The following is an 18,535-nucleotide window of genomic DNA, read 5'->3' on the forward strand; positions in this document are numbered from 1 at the left end:
CGGCCCCTCGGTAGGCCGCTCCTCCGCGGAACACGCGTGAAAAACGTGCAAAACCCCCCAAAACGCCACGATCACGCGTGGAAAACCCCGCGTGCAACCGCCCCGCGCGTGCAAACCCCGCGGCGCGCGCGCCATTCCCGCGCGCGCGCTCGCCCGCCGCTCCCCCCCCCCCCGCCCCTTTAAAGCGCCGCGCCGCCAGACGGACAGCTCCCCCAGCCAATCGCGCGCCGCTCCCCCGCGGCGGCGGCGCGGGGCCAATGAGAGAGGCGGGAGCCCCTCGGAAGCCCCGCCCCTGGGCGGGGGCGCCGTGCGCCATGTCATGGAGGCTCAGTGTGCGAGCGGCCATTGAAGGGCTCGGAGCTGCGCGCGGAGCGGGCCGGCGGCGGCGGCTGCCCGCGGCCTTCCCCTGCCCACACGCGGCTCCCTCGTAGGCGGCGGCCGCAGCAGCAGCGCCGGAGACACCCTTCCCTCACCGCCGCGGGGCCGCTAGGAGGAGAAGGAGGAGGAGGAGGAGGAGGGCGAGGAGGAGGAGGAGGGCGATGGAGATGAAGAAGCGCATCAACCTGGAGTTGAGGAACCAGGCGCCGGAGGAGGTGAGCGGCCGGCCAAGGGGGGGCGGGGGGCGGCCGCGCTGCCTTCCCCGGAGGCACCAGGCCGGGAGGGGCCCGGCCTCGCTCCCCCCTTGGCGCTGCCGAATCTGGGTCAGCCGTGGCGCAGGAGCCGGCCCCGGCTTGGGGGGGGGTTGGGGGTGGTGGCTGGGCCCCCCCCCCCGGACCCCGCTTCTCGCCCCCCGAAGTTTGCTGAGGGGGTTTGAGGGGGTTTGGGGGGGGTCGGGGCTCGCCGCCGCCTCCCCAACTTTCCCCCCAGTTGGTGCCCCGGGGGGGGGGGTTATTTCTTTATTAACGCTGTTTATTTATTTATTATTTTTGTTTTAAATGTTCCTCCCCCCCCCCTCCATTCGCCTCGTCGGGCTGAACTTGCGTGTGCGCGGCTGTCGTAAACAGGGCACAGCCGCACCGAGTCCATCTTAAATGACATCCTTCCCCCCCTTGTTATTCCTATTAATGTATAATTTTTGAATTTTTATTCCCCCACCCCGCTGTTCTGTGGGTTTCCTGCCCTCCCTGGTAGCTCCCGGCCACCTCCTGCGACCCCCGGGCTCAGGGATGTTTTCTGGGGCTGTTTTTAGGGGGAGATTTTTGGGGGAGGGATTTTTTTTGGGGTACTATTTTTGGGGTGTGGGGGGGTCCCAGCTGCGAGCCCCCATCGGGGCTTTGAGCCCCCTCCGGCTCCGCAGCGAGTTGCCGAAAGTCCCGAGCGGCGTCGCCGTGCTCTGCGCCCTCCCTCCAACTTCCCATTTCTAAGGAAACGTCTTTAAAAATAATAAAAAAACCCACAAATTTAAACCCCTCAACGTTTGGGCCGAAGCCCTGGGCTGCTGCTCGGCTTCCCCAGCTGCTTTTTTTTTTTTTTTTGGGGCCGTGGGCCTGGGGGATGCCCCTGCGTGGAGGGCGGCGAGGACGCTGCGGAGCGGTGCAACGCGCTCGCCCCAGGAGTAAAGTCCAGAGCTGCAGGGAGAGCCCGACCAAACCTTGGGGGGGGGAAAAAAATCCACAAAAGTGCCTGCGAGCGTTGCTCAGGCTCGCCAGCACGTGCCTCGGTGGGTTTACTGGGGGCAGATATCGCTAAAGGCCTGGGTTTGCCCCACCGGAGGCATCGGGGGCTCCCTCTGCCCTGCTGGAGGTTTTGGGAAAGGTGCACCCAAGGGTTCTGGGGTGCTGGTCCCGGAGGAAACCCAAGGGTGCTGGGACTCCACGTGAAGTTGACAAATGCTCCTGCAGCACGAGGAGGCAGCCTTCAGGTTGCTGGAGTTGAAAGCGTGCAGGAGGAGGGGATGGTGGCCTTATTAATGTCCTTCCTAACGAGGGGTGTGCTCCACAAAGGATGAGATGATTTTAAATTAATTAGCTGCTCCTCGTTACTTCTTCTCGAAGCGTGCGACCTGCATTGATTATCTGGTTGTTTTAGCGGCATCGGCACGAGGAAGTTATTTAATTGGGCTTAATTAACCTGCGGAGCTCGCTGCTAAAATAATCCGGAGCCAGGAGGTTTTGGATCCCGAACGAAACCGAGCGCCTTTAACGATTCAAATCGCACAAATAAACGTGTGGAAGTCGGGAGCGAGCTGGTGGGCTGCTCGGGTGCGAAAGCAGCGACAGCTCCTGCCCCGATCGAGGGCAGGAACCGGGTGGTGGTGGCATTTTTGCCACCTTCCACGCCAGCAGCTGAAGCCCAGGTGCTCAAACACCGGGGCTGCTCCTCCCCTGCTGGTTTTTGGGGGCCGAGCTGGGGCTCTCGGGTCGCGGTTTGGGCGCGATGCGCGGCTCAGCGGCGCTCTTTCAGCTGCCGAGTGACTCGATATCCTGTTTGAAGGTGACGGAGTTGGTGCTCGATAACTGCCGGTCCAGCAACGGGGAAATCGAAGGCCTGAATGACTCGTTCAAAGAACTTGAGTTTCTTAGCATGGCCAACGTCCAGCTGACGTCGCTGGCCAAGCTTCCCACGTTGAGCAAGCTCCGAAAGGTAGGTGTTGGCCCTCACCTGCTGAGTGGGGAAGGAAAAGCCCTGGGCTGCTCCTTGTGGGGCTCGTGTACGGCCCAGGCTGCTTTATGAGGGTTCAATTAAAGTTTTTCTAGCTAATTATGGCCAAATTGGGCTTGGTCAACGACTCCTAGAGTGGTAAACGCTCATCTGGGAAAGGGGTGGTCGTGTCCCTGGGTGCTGAGGGAGTGCTGCGAGTTGCAGTGCTTTGTGCTCTGCCAGCCAAAAACTTGAGATTTCACAGGTTTGGGTATCTAAGGAGTTCTTCTGTAATTATCAGCGTAAACTTCAAGACATTTTCAGGAGCCAGCCCTTTAATCACTTCGCTTTCCCTGTGCGCTAGCTGGAGCTGAGCGACAACATCATTTCAGGAGGCCTGGAGGTCCTTGCGGAAAGGTGTCCGAATCTCACATATCTAAATCTAAGTGGCAACAAAATCAAAGATCTCGGCACTGTGGAAGCTCTTGTAAGTATGAAGCGAGAGGGGGCAAACTGAGGATTTAAAAGTAATAAATGCTGGTTTTTAATCAATAAATGGCTGCAGTAGAGTGGTTGAAACAGCTGCAAGGGCTGCATGTGAGGCACCTTTATAAGTAGGAGAAATGAAACAGAAAACGGGGGGTAATGAAGTTTCCTTTCTTACCTGTCTGATGTTCTCTCCGTATTTTTCCCTTGCCGTCTCAGCTGAGAGGACCCTGGTATTTTAGGTTTGTCAGTATTCCAGCCAGTCCCGACTTGATTAACTCAATGTCATGCTTTTTAGAGACAGTCCTTGTAAACGTAGCGCTGTAAAATTCCTCCTCTGCTCGCAATGGGATGTACCGAGCAAGAGATTTTTGAGCTTCTGTTTTGTCTTTGATAGAAGAGTATCCAAGTTACGCGTTGCTAATCCTCTTGTGTTCGTTTGGGAAGATATGGCAGTTGCTTATTAGACAAAATATAAGCTTTCATTAAACTGTGAAGTGATTAGGATGTGTGGCTGAGGCGGCTGGCTAGGAGCGTACCTGAGCAGCGCAAGTAGTAGGTTACTGAAACGTGGGAGGGAGCTGCCGACGTCTGTCACTCCCCAGTCTGTGCGCCCATTTTGGCAGCGTTCTGGTTTTTATTAGGATTTTGGTACAGCCTGCATACTTGTAAAACTTCTCCGAGGTTCTCTGCCTGCTTTCGCAGTGCTCTAACCTAGCGGTTAGGAGAGCAAGTAGCGTGGTTCCAGCGCTTTACAGAAGAAACGCTTTTATTTTGATCTTAGCTGCTTGCCAAGCCGTGCAGGTGGCTCGTTCTGTGTGTGTGTGTGAAGTCAGGAAGGTGAGAAGAATCACGATCGGTTGTCTAATTGTTCCTGCTCGGGAAGCAAATTTGGTAGTGTCATTATAAATCCTACCAAGTGCCTCTTGCTTGCTCCTCGCAAGATGCCTGTAATTAAATTACTCAAACTGTTTACTGAAAGGCTGCTGGAGCTAAGTTTTTGCCCATGGCTGCGTGAACAAAAGCAGGCTATGGAAAAAAAACAAACAACCAACAAAAACCAACCCCAAATATGTGCTGCACAGTGTGTGTGTGGTGGTCTGGTGCTCCATGGATGTGTAGGGCATGCTGTGGAGTTGAATTCCTCGTGAGAATGCTTTTGCAGATCTGGCTACTGCAACCAGTATGTTGAACTGAAATTTGCACCAAATGGAGAGCAAAATCCTGAATAGGAAGGGATGGGGATAAAATAAATCCTGTACCTGGCTGTGGGTAACTGCATTTGGGGTACGGCAGCGCTAATAACTTGAGGTACCATGTGGTTGTATCAAGAAGAGGAGGGGAAAAAACCCACTTTTCATTTATTTTCAGCAAAACCTTAAAAACTTGAAGAGCCTTGACCTGTTCAGCTGTGAGATTACAAACCTTGAGGATTACAGAGACAGCATTTTTGATCTGCTTCAGCAAATCACGTACCTAGACGGATTTGATCAGGAAGATAATGAGGCGCCGGACTCAGAAGATGAGGATGATGAGGGTAACTTCATGAAATCAACTGTGGATAGAAATAGCTTACTGTAATAAAGACGTAAATCTGGCACGGGGTATCGGGACATTGGGAATGCTTGAGCATCATCCTGTGCTCTTCTTCTTGAGGCATGCTTCTGGAATGTGTTTGGTGTTAACCCACTTAAGGGAAGGAAAACTGATGTCAAAGGTTTGAGTGCTCTTTCGGAAGCCTCTTAAGTGTAAGGAAACATGAGTAAAGATATTGTTGCAAAGATAGAAACGTTCTCAAAATACATTATTGCTGGTAGTAACTCACTTTAGCACCACTGTTACAAAGCCAAGGGACAAATACGTTATTTTGTATGAAAAACTTGGTTTTACTGTTTCTGCCCACGGAAGAAGTGTAAGATGAAGGCGATGGTTTCAGTCCCATCCCACAGTAGAGGTTTCTGTATGAAAACCCCAGGGTTCCTTTTGATCTGACCTCAGTCCTAATCACTGTTGGGGCTATTCCTGTGTTTTTCCCCGTTGTTCGATTCCAAGTGAAAGCCTTAGGTACGGGTCTGTCAGCGCCTGGCTGTGAGTCCCGCGTTGATACGATCGCAGGGATGGGGCTTGTGTGCTCCTCTGTGAACGTCCGTGGCTCAGCAGATGACTGACACAGTCGAAGCTGTAAGGAGAAAATAGCTAAAACGTGTCTAAATGCTGCTAGCAAATAGGACAGGGCTGCTGTTACGGTGCAGTGTCACACACACATCCAGATACACAGAGGAAAAACTAGCCAGATTTGGGTCGTACCTGTTTATGACGGATTTCTCAGTGTTTTTTCCTGCCCTTAAGTCGTTAGCCAGTAGCTGCTGCTGCCAAGTAGTAGTCACCCATCAAAGTTTGGAAGTCTGCGCTTAAAACAGCCTGGTGAAAGCCAAGCGTCTGTACCTGGAATGTGAAAATAAACCCAGTAGTGGAAAATTGATTAATAGGCTCTTAACTGGAAACTGAATTGAAGTGTTCAGTCACCTTGTCACTTCTTCTAATTCACATCGCTGCAACTGTGAATGTGATTGTGCTCCAGACAGAAAAGAAATGAGAGATCAGCTCTTTGCAACCGTAGGTGCTTCATGGTTACTAGTGAGTGATTAAAAACCAGATAAATGTAATATGTTGTGCTGGTTTTGCCTTTAAATATTTGTAGGGTTTGATTCTACAGACAAGCTTCTCTTCCATCGACTAAATTTCAGCTCCCTTGCAGGAGTTTGCATACGCAGCTGCTTCAGGCATCGAGAATGTTGCCTGAAGCTCGTGATGTAAAAAAGTTGGTAGCCTTTCTTCAAGGGCGAAAAAATTACAAAGATTAACTTTATTTAAATCATACTCGTTTCCCACATTACCTGCATTTAAAAAAAAAATAACCTTGTGGAAAAAAAAAAGTTACAACTAGCTTAGCCTGGCATATATTAACTTGCATAAAGAGGAGTTAATGAAATTTAATTTTTAGCATATATATATATATGAGCGTGTATTTCATTTCAGAAGGAGATGAAGACGACAATGATGAAGATGAGGATGAAGCTGGTCCTCCAGGAGAGTATGAAGAGGAAGATGATGAAGATGATGGAGGTTCAGATTTGGGGGAAGGCGAGGAGGAGGAGGAGGAAGTTGGTCTTTCCTACCTGATGAAAGAGGAGATTCAGGTAAAGTTAGTCGACTCTTCCAAATGCAAGAAATGAAGAGAAACTGCACACAGACTTCTGTGTTAATTTAAACATGCAGGCACTGAGTGTGGTGTAGATGCAGGGAGATATTTTAGGGAGAATGTTGCTGAAATAGGAGGCGTTGGCTTGGACGTGAGCGGTGGCTGTCAGGTACGAAGGTGCTTCTGGCTGACTTCCCAAACGTGCCTCACTTCTATCCACCCCTTAGGGCTGCAGGATGCCAGAGCCTCTTTATTCTCTGTAAACTAAAGCATCGTCTTTCTCTAATGTTTTGGAACTATGTGCTACCACCAATTAAACTGCCAAAATAGCAATATAAAGTAGAATAAATTAACTTATTTTGGAAAACTGAAGCTATGTTAGTCTGGTAAAAGAAGAGAATGCAGCAACAACATGGAATCATGCAGAAAGGTTGATGTTGGATCACATCACCAATACTTCAAGTAAGATGAAATGAAGGAAAAGTCATTATTTTTTTCTGTAATAAATACTGTTGTGTTTTTTTTTCCTATGTACTCGCTTGAAAACTTTCCTAGCAGTAGCGTTGAAAAGCTGTGAAAAATATCACTTAAAAAATCCTAGGGGATACTGTGCTTCAAAGTAAATGCAGGAATATTAAGCTAGGATAAGAAAACAAACACGCTTAATAAGAAAACAAACAGCCTAGGTTATGGATGGGTTCTTGTAGAAATAAGCTGGTCATGTAGAAATGGTTGCTTCCCAGAAGCAAAACCCAGGAGCCCCGATTCAGTCCTCTTCGTGGTTCCAAGGGTTTCAGTTGGAGAATGCATCCGGCGTGGATTTGGCTTGCAAGTCTCCAATTTCAGATCAAAAACTGGGCATCACATCCTTTTCTCTTACTTTTGATAACAGTTTACATCACAGCAGCTGCGTTTGCAGCGGATGTGCAGAAAATCTCAATGCTAACTTTTCTTTGGTGTTCCTTGTTTGGCTTTTTTAATGATTTGCTGTCTTCTGTAGTGTTCGGAGGCTGTAACGCAATTCGTGGAGCTAAAACTAAGTCTGTTTTGAAGCTGAGCCCTTGGGATGTTCTTGTGAACACGAACAATGTGTGATGAAGGAATACTGGGAATTATTTACACGGCCTATAGTGTATGTGCTCCGTGTGGTAGGTGGCTAGGAATAATCACGGGGAGCTGTGAAGGTGTTAGAAGTGCCACGGCTCTCAACTCCTCTGATGATGGCGCAACAAAACCAGATGCTGTGTTTGAATTTTGTGTTTATTTAGAGAAGAAACACTTGGCGGTCAAGGGGCTGTATGAAGAGCTGAAAGAAAAGAGTTGTCTCTAGACCAAAGATCTTGCACCACTGTTTAATGCTGGGGGATTCTGCTGGTCAATTGTTTTATGTTTTTTTTTCAGCAATGACCTTAAAAATAATAATAATAATAAAATACAACCCACCCCACCTACTTACTTCATTTGGCATAGGAACCATGATTTTGTGAAGATATTCACTGTTCTGCTGGTTTTTGAATTTCTGCTCAGGATCAGCATTTGAGCCAAACTTCTGTACACTGCAATTTTAAAAGTATTTCACCATTTTCTTAAAGGATGAAGATGATGATGACGACTATGTTGAAGAAGGAGGTGATGAGGAGGAAGAAGGTAAGTCCTCTAGTAATTTGCGAGTGTCACATCCATTCAAAATACATTAAAATATCTTGTTTAACGCAACGGAGGCTTCCCTGGCGAAGCCCTAGCAGCAGCAGTAGCTGGATCTTTTCCCTTTATCAAACTAAGAGTGGCTTCCTCAGTGAAACCCTCAATTTAGAGGCAGCTCCTAGGATGCAAGCTCAATCCAGTACACCGTCTGGTGGCTTATACATTCAGCCTCGTATTTTTTTCTATCTAGTCTTTTTATCCGTGGTTGTAACTTCTTGATTTCACTGCGTTCAGTCCCTGTGTCAGACGTGAAATAGTTGAAAGCTTGCAAAAAAAAAAAAAAAAAAAAGCCATTGTGTGGCATCCTGCTTTAAGAAGATATCATGTAGAAAGCTGATGTTGAAAAAGCGGCGTTCTTGTGGGCTGGTGCAGTTCCTTTGCTAGTTTTCAGATGTTCTGTTTGCAAGAAGTGGGTTACCTGAGTCCTTTTTTTCATACAATAACTAATTTTATCGTTTAATACTTAAAAAGGAGCTGTGAGAAAATAAACAGGACAAACACGTTACTCGCTCTGTGTTTCCACGTGGTTTGAGGTTTGGAAGCCTTTCAGGGTCAGGCCCAACCTTACGTTTGAAGCTCCTAGTCTGCTCTGGCGGACTGGAGCAGGAATTGCTGTATTGCAGAAGGTTTAATCTCGAATCTTGCTCAGATACCAGGGTATTCTGCGTAGTGGGCGGCAGGAGGGGTTACCCTCCTGTGTGCATCTGTGTTACCAGTGGTGAGGTTGGCACTGGGTAGGATTGCCATGCTAGTACTGCTTGCTGAAGTCCTTTCAAAACTAAAAGTATCAAGCTTCATCTTAAAATCAGCTGGCTTTTCCCTTTTTTTTCTTTTTGGTCCTAGAAGACTGTTCCAGAACTGCACTTTTTTAATGGTTAGCAGCTATGTTCTAATCTCCCAGCTATCCATAGCTGCGGAGTTGTGTGTTGCCTTGTAGTCCTGAAGCCCTCTTCCGTGGCTGTGTAAAATGCAGATGAATCCTGGGATTTTTAAAGTTTCTCGCTAGGCTAGTCCCCACCTGATTTGTATGCTCGGCTTAATGGAGCAGTTTGGGGAGATGCATCTTGTGCTTGAAAAACTGAAATTCTGCAGCAGCGATGCGAAGTTCCTCACTTTGTACAAATGCAGCGTTCAGATCTATTAAGACAACAAAGTAGGCGCTCAGGATGGCTAATTAGCCAGGAAATGACTGCTGGAAAATAAATCTATTAGATTTGACGAAATTGCATTTCATGATTTCACCACAAGAGCGCACAGTCCACTGACTGAATTAGGCATATTTCTAAGAATAAGCTGAAAGATTTTTATGCAAGATGCTCGGAGCACTTGATCAACTGGAGAGAGAGAACAGAGCGGTTTCCATTTGGTATGGACAGGAGCTGATGGGTTTTGGGTGGAGTTTATGCACCTTTGAAAACTGAAAGTCAGGGAAATGTTTAAAAAAAAAAACTAAAATGGAATTTTTTTTTTTTTTTAAATATATGTTAACAAACATTTACCAATATGAAGTGTATTTATAATTCCTTATGGAACATCACGTGCTTAGCTTGTATTTAGTTGAATATGGCCTGCATGAATTATTCAGGGTAATGTAAACTGATCTTTTTTGAGAGCCATAAGCAACTCAGGGATGTTGCAGTGGTGAATGCATTAACTGCAAACAGCAATCTGTTTCCATTGCCTTTTTCTAAATGCTTTAACGTTGTTTGTGATGTCTGAAGAGAACCTAATGAGATCTATGCCATACCTCTTTTCCTTAGCAGAGGGTATTCGAGGGGAGAAGAGGAAACGAGACCCTGAAGATGAAGGCGAGGAAGAGGATGATTAATTTGTTATAGACACGAGTAGGACCAGACTCTTAAGTTACAGAATACGCAATAGTGATTATGCAGATCTGTATGTCTCCATGTACCATAGATGTCCCTACAGAAGATATGTTAACTTTTTATAGGAGAAGTGTGGTTTTACTATTCTTGCCCTTTTTATCATTCCAAATAAGATACAATAAATAGCCTGGTAGTGAGCCTATATGTAGAAAACAATTTTCAGCCCTATAGACACTGAAGCCATTGTCAGGTTTTCCCCCTAGAGTTTTGTTTGGAGCTCTTTAATTTTATACAAGCTTGCTGTGTTGGTTATCATTTCCCCAGAGTTAAAACACCCATCTCCCATGGATTTAATATCATGTATTTCCTTCAAGGTTTTAAAGTTTTTATACTTAAAAAGCTGAACTCAGAAATGCTACCTGGCAAGTTCAGGTCTGATTCTGTTGAGGAGTTGACTAGAGTCTGAGTTCGCCAGGGATTTAACTATTGGAAACCAACAACTAGATTACAACTGATTTCAGCTTTTTAAAAGGTGACTCCTGTAACTTTTAAAGTCTTCTACCCTGTTTTGCATGTTAGCATTGCAAAGCCTAAGTGGGTTTCAGAAGATCTTTTTTTTTCCTGCTTGTTCAGAAGTTCAGTGTTTGCCAGGGATACCTTCAAGAATGTATCTTGGCAAATAGAGAGGGTTGTAATCCTTAAACTTTTCTCCAGAATACATGGTCGCTGCAGATATTAACAGAAGCAAATAATCCATAGCTTGAAACCATTTTTGCAGAAAGCGTTGGTTAAACTTTCACTCACTTAGCTCTTGCATTGTCACTTCAGGAATTCTGCAACAATCCTTGTGCTTGGCTATAAAATATATGCATTTCTAATGCAGAAGTTAACGGGTAACTCCTTCAAGCACACTTTTCCAACAACCCCCCTTACCCTTTTCTAGAATCATTGAAGGGGGAAAGGTGCACATAAGTTAGTCTTTCTTTGCAGGTCACCTTTTAAATTTTTTAATCTGGTTGTAGCCAAAACATTCAAGTCCATGTATAATACTAATTAATAGATTAGTTGTTTTTTTTTTTTTAATATATATATGTAGAACGGCTGCAGAAACTTGTTCCATTGCAAGTTGGTGGCAAGTGCAGGAGACATGCAGACAAGCTCTTTTCTGGCAGCCTGGTTCTGACCAACAGGTCGTAATAATTCTGCCCCAAGGGATTCATGTTTTCTATTTGAGCCACTGCGAAACAATTTCAAACATACAGCATTCCTCTTTCAGTCGTGATTTGGATTTAAAGCAGTAGTCTTGATATAAAACTAATTTACATTGTTTCACGTAGGTACTGAACCAAATATCACACACAGCTTTATTCAAGAGACTTATTTTTGTATCTGTCTTGGCTGACAATAGCTGTCATTAAACTGGGGAAGACACCAAGGGTGGGGAAGAGGGAGATTTCCTGGACCTAAGTAAGAGTCAGTCACCCATAGATCGGTTACTTGTGAATATTTAATAAGGTATTTCACACACTAGCAGACTTTAAATGTGACTTCCAGCTCTTAAATCAAGTTTAGATACTGCAGGGTTGAAGTTCTGCGAAGCCCAATTTCTTGTGTGTGTGTTTTTTTTCCCCCCAAATAGAGCCTTAAATCATAGTTTCTCATGTAGCTGTAAAGCATAGCCAGCCATTAAAGGCATCTGAATGAAATGAGTCAGGCAGATGGCAATATGCTTGGGAATAAACTGACTAAATGAGTTTTGCATTTTTTTTAATGAATATCTGTAAAGACACTAGAGAAGTAGTGGTAAAACTACATTTGCAACCACAATCTAAGTTCCTGTGTTTGTGTATGAATACTGAATGAATAGAAACCTTAGGTAAGTGCACATCCTATCTTGTCATGGAGGCTCTGTGTTCAAGGCAGTTGCTTTGTGTTCAGCTTTGAGATAGAGAAGTGTTTTCCCATCCTTTTTGCTATATTTTTTTAGCCTCAGCGAATGATTGAAAACTTATTTATAAGCGTGTACTTTTAAAGGACTTCGTTATCAGGGTTTTGCTTAACTATCTCTTACTGATGCATATAGAATTAGTTTTAAATGGAAACATTTACTATTTTGATGAATTAAAACTATTTCAGAACTGGTCTTGTTTCAGTAAACAAGTCCAATTTTAACGTTGAATGAGCTAATGTGACAAAACAAAATGAACTTAGAAGGGGTTAGCAGACTTTCCCTAAGATATGCAAACTTACCGCTTCCTAAAGCCAACTTGCAGTGTAGTGCGTCGGCTGCTACATCTCAGAAACTGAGCCTCACACAAAACTTACTTCCTAAGTAATTTTGTCTTTTCCTCAGCGTTACCATCTAAGTATAGTTTCATATTTGTCAGCTTGGCATGCAATTAAACAGCATAGCATTTTTTAAGAATAAATAATACAGAGCCTCCAGATAACTTTTGAAACTTTTTTGCTTGGTGGGTGGTCTTTTCATGCAAATATGTAAGGGTGGGTTTTATATTTTGTAGAGGTTTTGTCCTATTTTAATGCTCTTTGTATGGCAGTATGTATATAGTGTGTTTTGGTTCCTTATCAAACTCTTTCCTTAAACTTTGGAGTAACAGATTTTGTGCAACTGTGTTTTGAATAAAGCCATGACAGTGTTAAATTAAAGAAAACAACCCTGCAGCACTCTTCTGATAACTTTTAGTTGTAACAAAACATGTTTCCTCCCCACGTGTGCTGTAAATTTTAAATTAAAAAGTTTTCAAACTGAATTATTTCAAATAAATTGAGACTATTGTATTGGATTACTTCTTTTAGTATGTACAGCTGTGAAGAGGAGAATACCGTCCATCTTCAGGAACAGAGTAAGAGGTAATCATTCATTCCTGTTGTCTTTTTAGCTGCTGAAAAGCCTCCAGAACCGTGTGTCGTGGGGTTAGAGATGGTACTTAATGGTATTGGAGGTCTTGGTAACATTGCCATGGTCGAGGAAGGACGCAATGTACAACCCATGGTGATGTTTGCATGGCTCACTTAGTGTTTCCAGATGAGTTTAGTACAGAAATGAGTGTTGGAGCTGACAGGGCTTTTGCATACTCTATAAATGCGTACTACTTGAGTGTAGTTTAGTTATACGAGTCTGGCGAGTCTTAAGAAACAAAACTGAAAATCTAGAGACTGCATTTTGCTCTTCAGAAATGGTGACTTGAGGTGTCTGGCAGCCCGAGCCGCAAGCTTAACGCTGTTCCCTCAAAGTAGCTGCCTTGGTGTGTATAAATTACTTCTCATTCAAGAACAATGTTTAAAAAAAAAAAAAAATAAGGGGGGGAAGAGCTGCTTCTCCTATACAGCTAGACATAGCATTGTTTTTATTTTGGGATTAGTCCAGCATTCTTGGCAAAAATCCCCTGGACGCACTTGAGAAAGCTAGTAACTAAACAGGCTTTTCTTCTACCAGATGAGTGATTAGCCAAGAAATGGGTGGTTTTCTGTGTGTGCATTTTTTTTTTTTTTTTAAAGGGGGGTGGGAAGGGTAAGCAGTTGTCTTTCCATCAGCGCTTGCTCCCTACGGAGCAATTTGCCCACTGGAGCAAGGGCAAACGGGCAAAGCGAGGCTTTAGGATTGTTTTTAACAGTGGAAGTTTAGCCTACTTTGGGGGGGATACGGGTGGCTTTATGCAAACTAAACCCGAGTTACATCATTCTGGCACACGCACGACAAGGGAGCTTGAGAGGAAACTTGGTGCTGTGTAGGCATGCCTTCAAAATAGGCAAAAACTCGAGGCGAGGGGCGGGTGTGGGCTCGCTTTGGTGGAGGCGAGCAGCTTGCCATGACCTGCACCAAACCACCTTCCTCCCTGCCTCGGCTCCCAAATGCGGGACGGTCCCTGCGGCCACCTCCCTGAGGGGAAGCCTTCCCCACGGCTGGCCGAGGGGCTGTTCCTGAGGGCTGGCAGCGCACCAGCCCGCACCCAGCTCCGGCAGAGCCCCAGGGGGACTCTGTCCTCCATTTTGTCGCAGTGAAGGCGAGTCCTGCTGGAGGCCGGCTGGGCGGCTTCCTCATCTTTTGTTGCCCCTTTTATCGCTTTTCCAGCCCCCTTACACCACCCCTGTGGGCTCTTATCTCCTTATTTCCACTATTATCGCTTCCCTCCGGGGCAGGGACGCTGTAAGCGGCTTCCCCCTCACGAGCTCCCCCCTCCCCCCCAAGGACTCTCCCTCAGCCCCGCCTGAGGCCGCGCGGGGCCCCCCGAGAGCGGGAAACCGCCAGCCACGGGGTTCCCCGGCTCCGGGCAGCAGGGGCCGAGCCGCGCGTCCCTGCCGCTGATTGGCTGAGATTTGCCGCAGTTCCGCCCCTCCGTGCGAGCCCGCCCAGTCCCGCGCAAGCCTGGGGGCGCTTTGAAGCGATGCCCCGCCCCCTCTCCCCGCCCACCCCCAACGGTGGCTCCATAATGGCGGCTGCCCGCGCCCCTGGCTTGTCCCTGCTGAGGGAGGCTGGGTCCCCGTCCCCTCACAGAGGCTTGTCCTGTCCGTCTGTCTGGTCACAAAGCACGTGGTGTTTTGGTGTGAAAAGCAGAATTTAGTACCGAGTCCGACCCCCACCCCCCCAATTAAAAAAAACAACAAAAAAAAAAAACAAGATTAAACACGAACCCCAGAGTAGTTCCCAATGTTATGCATGAGGGAGGATGAGTGTAGCTGGGCTTTGCTACCTCGAAGGAAAAAAACAAAATTAGCTAGCTATACATAATTTTTAAGAGTATGTTTTCATGTAGCTCATGCTCCAGGTGCATCTTATGTGCCTGTTGCCCATATTTGAGCTAGAAGCATGGTGGATGTGGGGTTACCTGATGGCTTCCCCAGTCCTCACCGCCCTCCTCCTGTGGCTCTGCCTGATTTCATGTAGACCTCGCTGTTGTGGGGTCTGTGGCCTCTTAAACCATGCACCTTCCCTTAACTAGCTGTTTGAGCCCTGGTCCAGGGCAGGGAGGCTGCTTGTTGGTGTGTGGTGGAACTAGGGGCTCATCTAAAACCATCCCCATATGCTCCTGGACTGCTAATTATCCTTCTCCCCCAAGTGAAACTTAGCTCAAAAAGCCATATTGCTGAGAACACACCACCACGAGGGTCCTTCACCCCCTAGCCTTCAGGGAGCGTGCTTTCGAGCTTCTTTGTGTGTACTGTGTGATAAAGGGGAAGTGGATGGACATAGATTCAGGAATGCAGGCTTGGAAAACAGTGAAAAATACCCTGCGTTGTATGACGGAGTAGTGTGAATTATCCAAAAGAACATTTTGCCCCGTTCAACTGTAAACGAAATACTGCGTGTGTTGATTTTGGCAGCAATAGAGTTGCTGTGCACTAAAAATGTGCATACCAGTTTCACCAATCATAAACATTGCAGATGTCCGAACCAAAAGAATGAGGTCAGTTTAGAAGTTATAAGAATATTTTTTCCCTTTTCTGCTTTCTGAGTCTCTCAGTTTTGCTTGGGTTTGCTGCCTGAGTTGTAAGTATGCGCTCACGCTCGCCATTTGCTGTTTGCCGATCAGCAGGACTGGCAAGCGAGCAGCTGCCCATGGGTTGCAAAATGCACGGGATGGCAGCAAAAAAAGTCAGCGAAAGCAGCTGCTCGGAGCAGGATGGCAGCAAATTTGTTTCTGCAGGGCATAGCCTGCGGCAGTGAAAATTCTGGTGCTACTCCTCTTGGCAGATTTTTCACTGGAGTTATAGCTTATTCTTTTGGAGAATGCTTTTTTATAAAAATTTTAATTTTAAAGTTTATAGCATACTTCGGTTTCTGCTTTGAGTGTCTCTTTTAAAAACAAACAAAATGCCCCCCAAAACAATTGAGGAAACCCTTCCGTCATGCTTTAAATTTAACTGCCAGAACTGAGGGAGAATCCAAAAATAAATGTATGGCCACAACAACAAACCAAAAGAAAACCACATTGTACATAAAAGCTGGGAACTCGTTGCACTGAGGAAAAGCATTCTGTTCCAGAAAAAAAAATGACCACAGACTTCATGTTTGGTTTTGTGTTGGAAAAGAAGAGGTATTTTTCCTATATTAATATGTTAAAATGGTGCGTTTGATGTGCACGTCCTGCAGTAAAGCTAATTCAAATAAAATAATTGTATCGATGAGTGTGGGGGAGCAAATGAGAGTTCCTCATCGCCTCCTAGTTGAAGATTAATAGTTTCTGTCCGTTAAAACAGTTGCGCAAATAATCTTATTTGAGGTTCCTGGAAGTGTCTTCGGGAACTGTGCACCCCGGGGTGGCTTTGCCCCGATGTCCTGAGCAGGACCCAGCGCTGGCTCTGCCCCACAGGCACTCACCGCATCCCTTTGTCGTCCCCAGGGACCCCCAGGGTGGGAGGAAGCACACGAGACAGGGGTGTAACACACATCATGCATCCCGAGGGTGGTGAGAAAAGGGAAAATGAAAGGAAAAAAGAAAACGGGCCTGCGGTAGATGAAAAAGAAGCTCTGCATGAGGCGCTCCTCCAGGCAGAGCCAGTGCTGGGTGCGGGGGCTCTCAGCTGCAGCCTGGTAGAGCTGCAGGTCTGGAGGGACGACCTCACGAAGTACTGCTTCGAAGGGGGCTGTTTATGTATTAAGATTTGTTTTTTGTTGATGTTTTTCAGTGTGATATTTAAGAATAAAACTCTGTTTTGCTATTCTTTCTCAGCTTGCTTGGTATTTTTTGTTAGTTAGAACATAAGGAACATAGACTACAGGAAAACAAAATATTAATGTACTTTCTACGCAAGTAGATTTATATAAAAAGATAGAATTCTCCAAAATATAAATCTCCAAATAATCTATCTCAAGATATTATTTGAGGGTGGAGGGGTTTTGTTTTAAATAAATTCTCTTAACAGTTTTTGTTTGTTTGTTTGTTTGTTTTAATCCTGACTTTGACAGAAGCCTTGCTGGCATCATGTACCCTTCAGAACCACCAGGAAGCAAAACCTCTGCGGTGTGCAGTGGGCTTTAGGAAGGTGCCTGGTACCATTCCCACATTCCCAACCCCAGAGACCTCTTGGTCTCTTCTTGTGGAGGAGCATCCTTCAGGTGTTTTAGCTCAGGGACATTGGGAGCTTAAGGAAAACTGAATATCTCTCTATTTTTAAAATTATTATTATTATTTTATATATATTTTCGTTCCCCCAGGATGGAGGAGTCTGTTAGTTAGACCACTATCAGTTGACAAAGTTTGATTTCATTTGTTTATTTGCTTAAAGCTGTGTGGTAACTGTGTGATAAACTTGGGTGACGGTGTGTTTCCCCTGATATGCTCCTGCAAGGGCCTCAGAGCAAAGCTTGAAGGAAAACCTAGTTGAAAACCTGGGTGATGCAATGAAAATGGGATAATTTTGCCACGTCCTTCTCCCTTGGGAATCTATCTTTTGTGGTAGTACTGGGGACATGCAGAAATAATGTTTAATTAAGAGCCTAAGGCTGGGAGAGAGCTCCTGATGATAACGATGCTGATACTAGCATGTCTTTGTAGCAAGTGCCTTTCTCAATACGTTCTAGAACCGCATTTTTTTTTTTCCCTTAGCTTCATCACAGCGATGACTCATAATTGTTCTTCTGCCGAAAAGTACACTGTGGTATTTCTCCTCTGCTGCTGTTCGTTACTAATGAGCTCCCCTATTACAGTAAAAACTTATTAATACTGAAATACATAAATTCGGAATGCATGAAGTACCGAATACATGCCTTTGATAATTTGTGGTTCTGAAAACTAATAATATTTTCTTCTCTCTGTTCCTTCATCACTGTCAGATGATCTCCTCAAAAAATAGGATCAGCCTTGAAAATTAAACTAATTCACGTCTTCACAAAATATCTATGAAGACGGAAACAGGATTGAGCCAGTGAAAAAACATCCTGTATGTATTTTTAAATCAAATATATATTTTTAATTACACATAAATTAAGACAATCTAAAAACATGAAGTTGAAAGAAATTCTCAAACTTGCAGGAAAAAATGTTATGCTTTACAAAGATACCTTCATCTCCATTTCAGCTGCTAGCAGAGAAGAAAAGGAATCTTACTGTCTAATTTCCAGGAAACTAAATCATTAGTTTGTTTAATAAGAATTGCTATTTTGCCGACTAAGGTTGTTCATCCAAGTGAAATCAAGTTACACACCATTAAAATCAAGTATTTGAACTTTCCTACTGTTTAATGTACTTTTAGTATTACTGAAATACAGTTTTGTTTCCTGATTTTTACCGTTATATATATAGTTTCCACCTTCCCTGAATTCGTTCTTATGGACTTACTAACAACACATTTTACAATTGTTGCTTGCATAAACTGACCCCAAATCAATTTTAAAACACTGTTAAGACCACGTTCTCAAAAGATCCCTCACTCTCCAGGCTCGATTTCAGTCTTTAACAGACGGACGTACCTTTGGTCTGCTTTACAGCTCTGTAATTTTTATATGGCTTTCTGGCTCAGACTTAAAGATACTGGAAAATAAACACTGGTGATGAGAACAAAAGGGTGAAACTTCCTTTTTGGTTATGAACTCCTTGTCGTGGCGGAAGTTGTATTCGGTATGATCGGTTAGTCGGGGTGGTTTGGCTGTGTACGTACAGCCCTCGTTCGCTGGTGTAACGGTGTCTGCCCAGCCTATTGTCCGAAATACTGTACAAAGAGCAGCATTTAACAAAAAAGAGCGGTGGTGAGGGGCAGCCAGAATGTAGGGGTATCT

At 45.3% G+C, this 18,535-nt stretch overlaps 1 protein-coding gene across 5 annotated transcripts; it reads left to right on the plus strand.

Moving 5' to 3' along the window:
• The first annotated feature begins 316 nt into the window (after positions 1-316).
• ANP32E (acidic nuclear phosphoprotein 32 family member E) lies at positions 317-17,516 on the plus strand. Of its 5 annotated transcripts, XM_082780730.1 has the most exons (9): positions 318-593; positions 2,434-2,583; positions 2,945-3,067; positions 4,438-4,603; positions 6,106-6,266; positions 7,861-7,915; positions 12,616-12,669; positions 16,727-16,803; positions 17,367-17,516. In XM_082780730.1, exons 1-9 carry the CDS (start codon positions 540-542, stop codon positions 17,388-17,390), a joined length of 864 nt encoding a protein of 287 aa, XP_082636856.1. In that variant the 5' UTR covers positions 318-539; the 3' UTR covers positions 17,391-17,516. The 5 variants fall into 5 exon arrangements, with proteins under 5 accessions (XP_082636855.1, XP_082636856.1, XP_082636857.1 ...); XM_082780729.1 differs by lacking the exon at positions 17,367-17,516 and having other exon boundaries at positions 317-593; positions 16,727-16,932; XM_082780731.1 differs by lacking the exon at positions 16,727-16,803 and having other exon boundaries at positions 319-593; positions 17,367-17,398.
• Positions 17,517-18,535: the final 1,019 nt, after the last annotated feature.

Source organism: Aythya marila (assembly GCF_965140915.1).
Source record: "Aythya marila genome assembly, chromosome: 29".
Taxonomy (NCBI): domain Eukaryota; kingdom Metazoa; phylum Chordata; class Aves; order Anseriformes; family Anatidae; genus Aythya; species Aythya marila.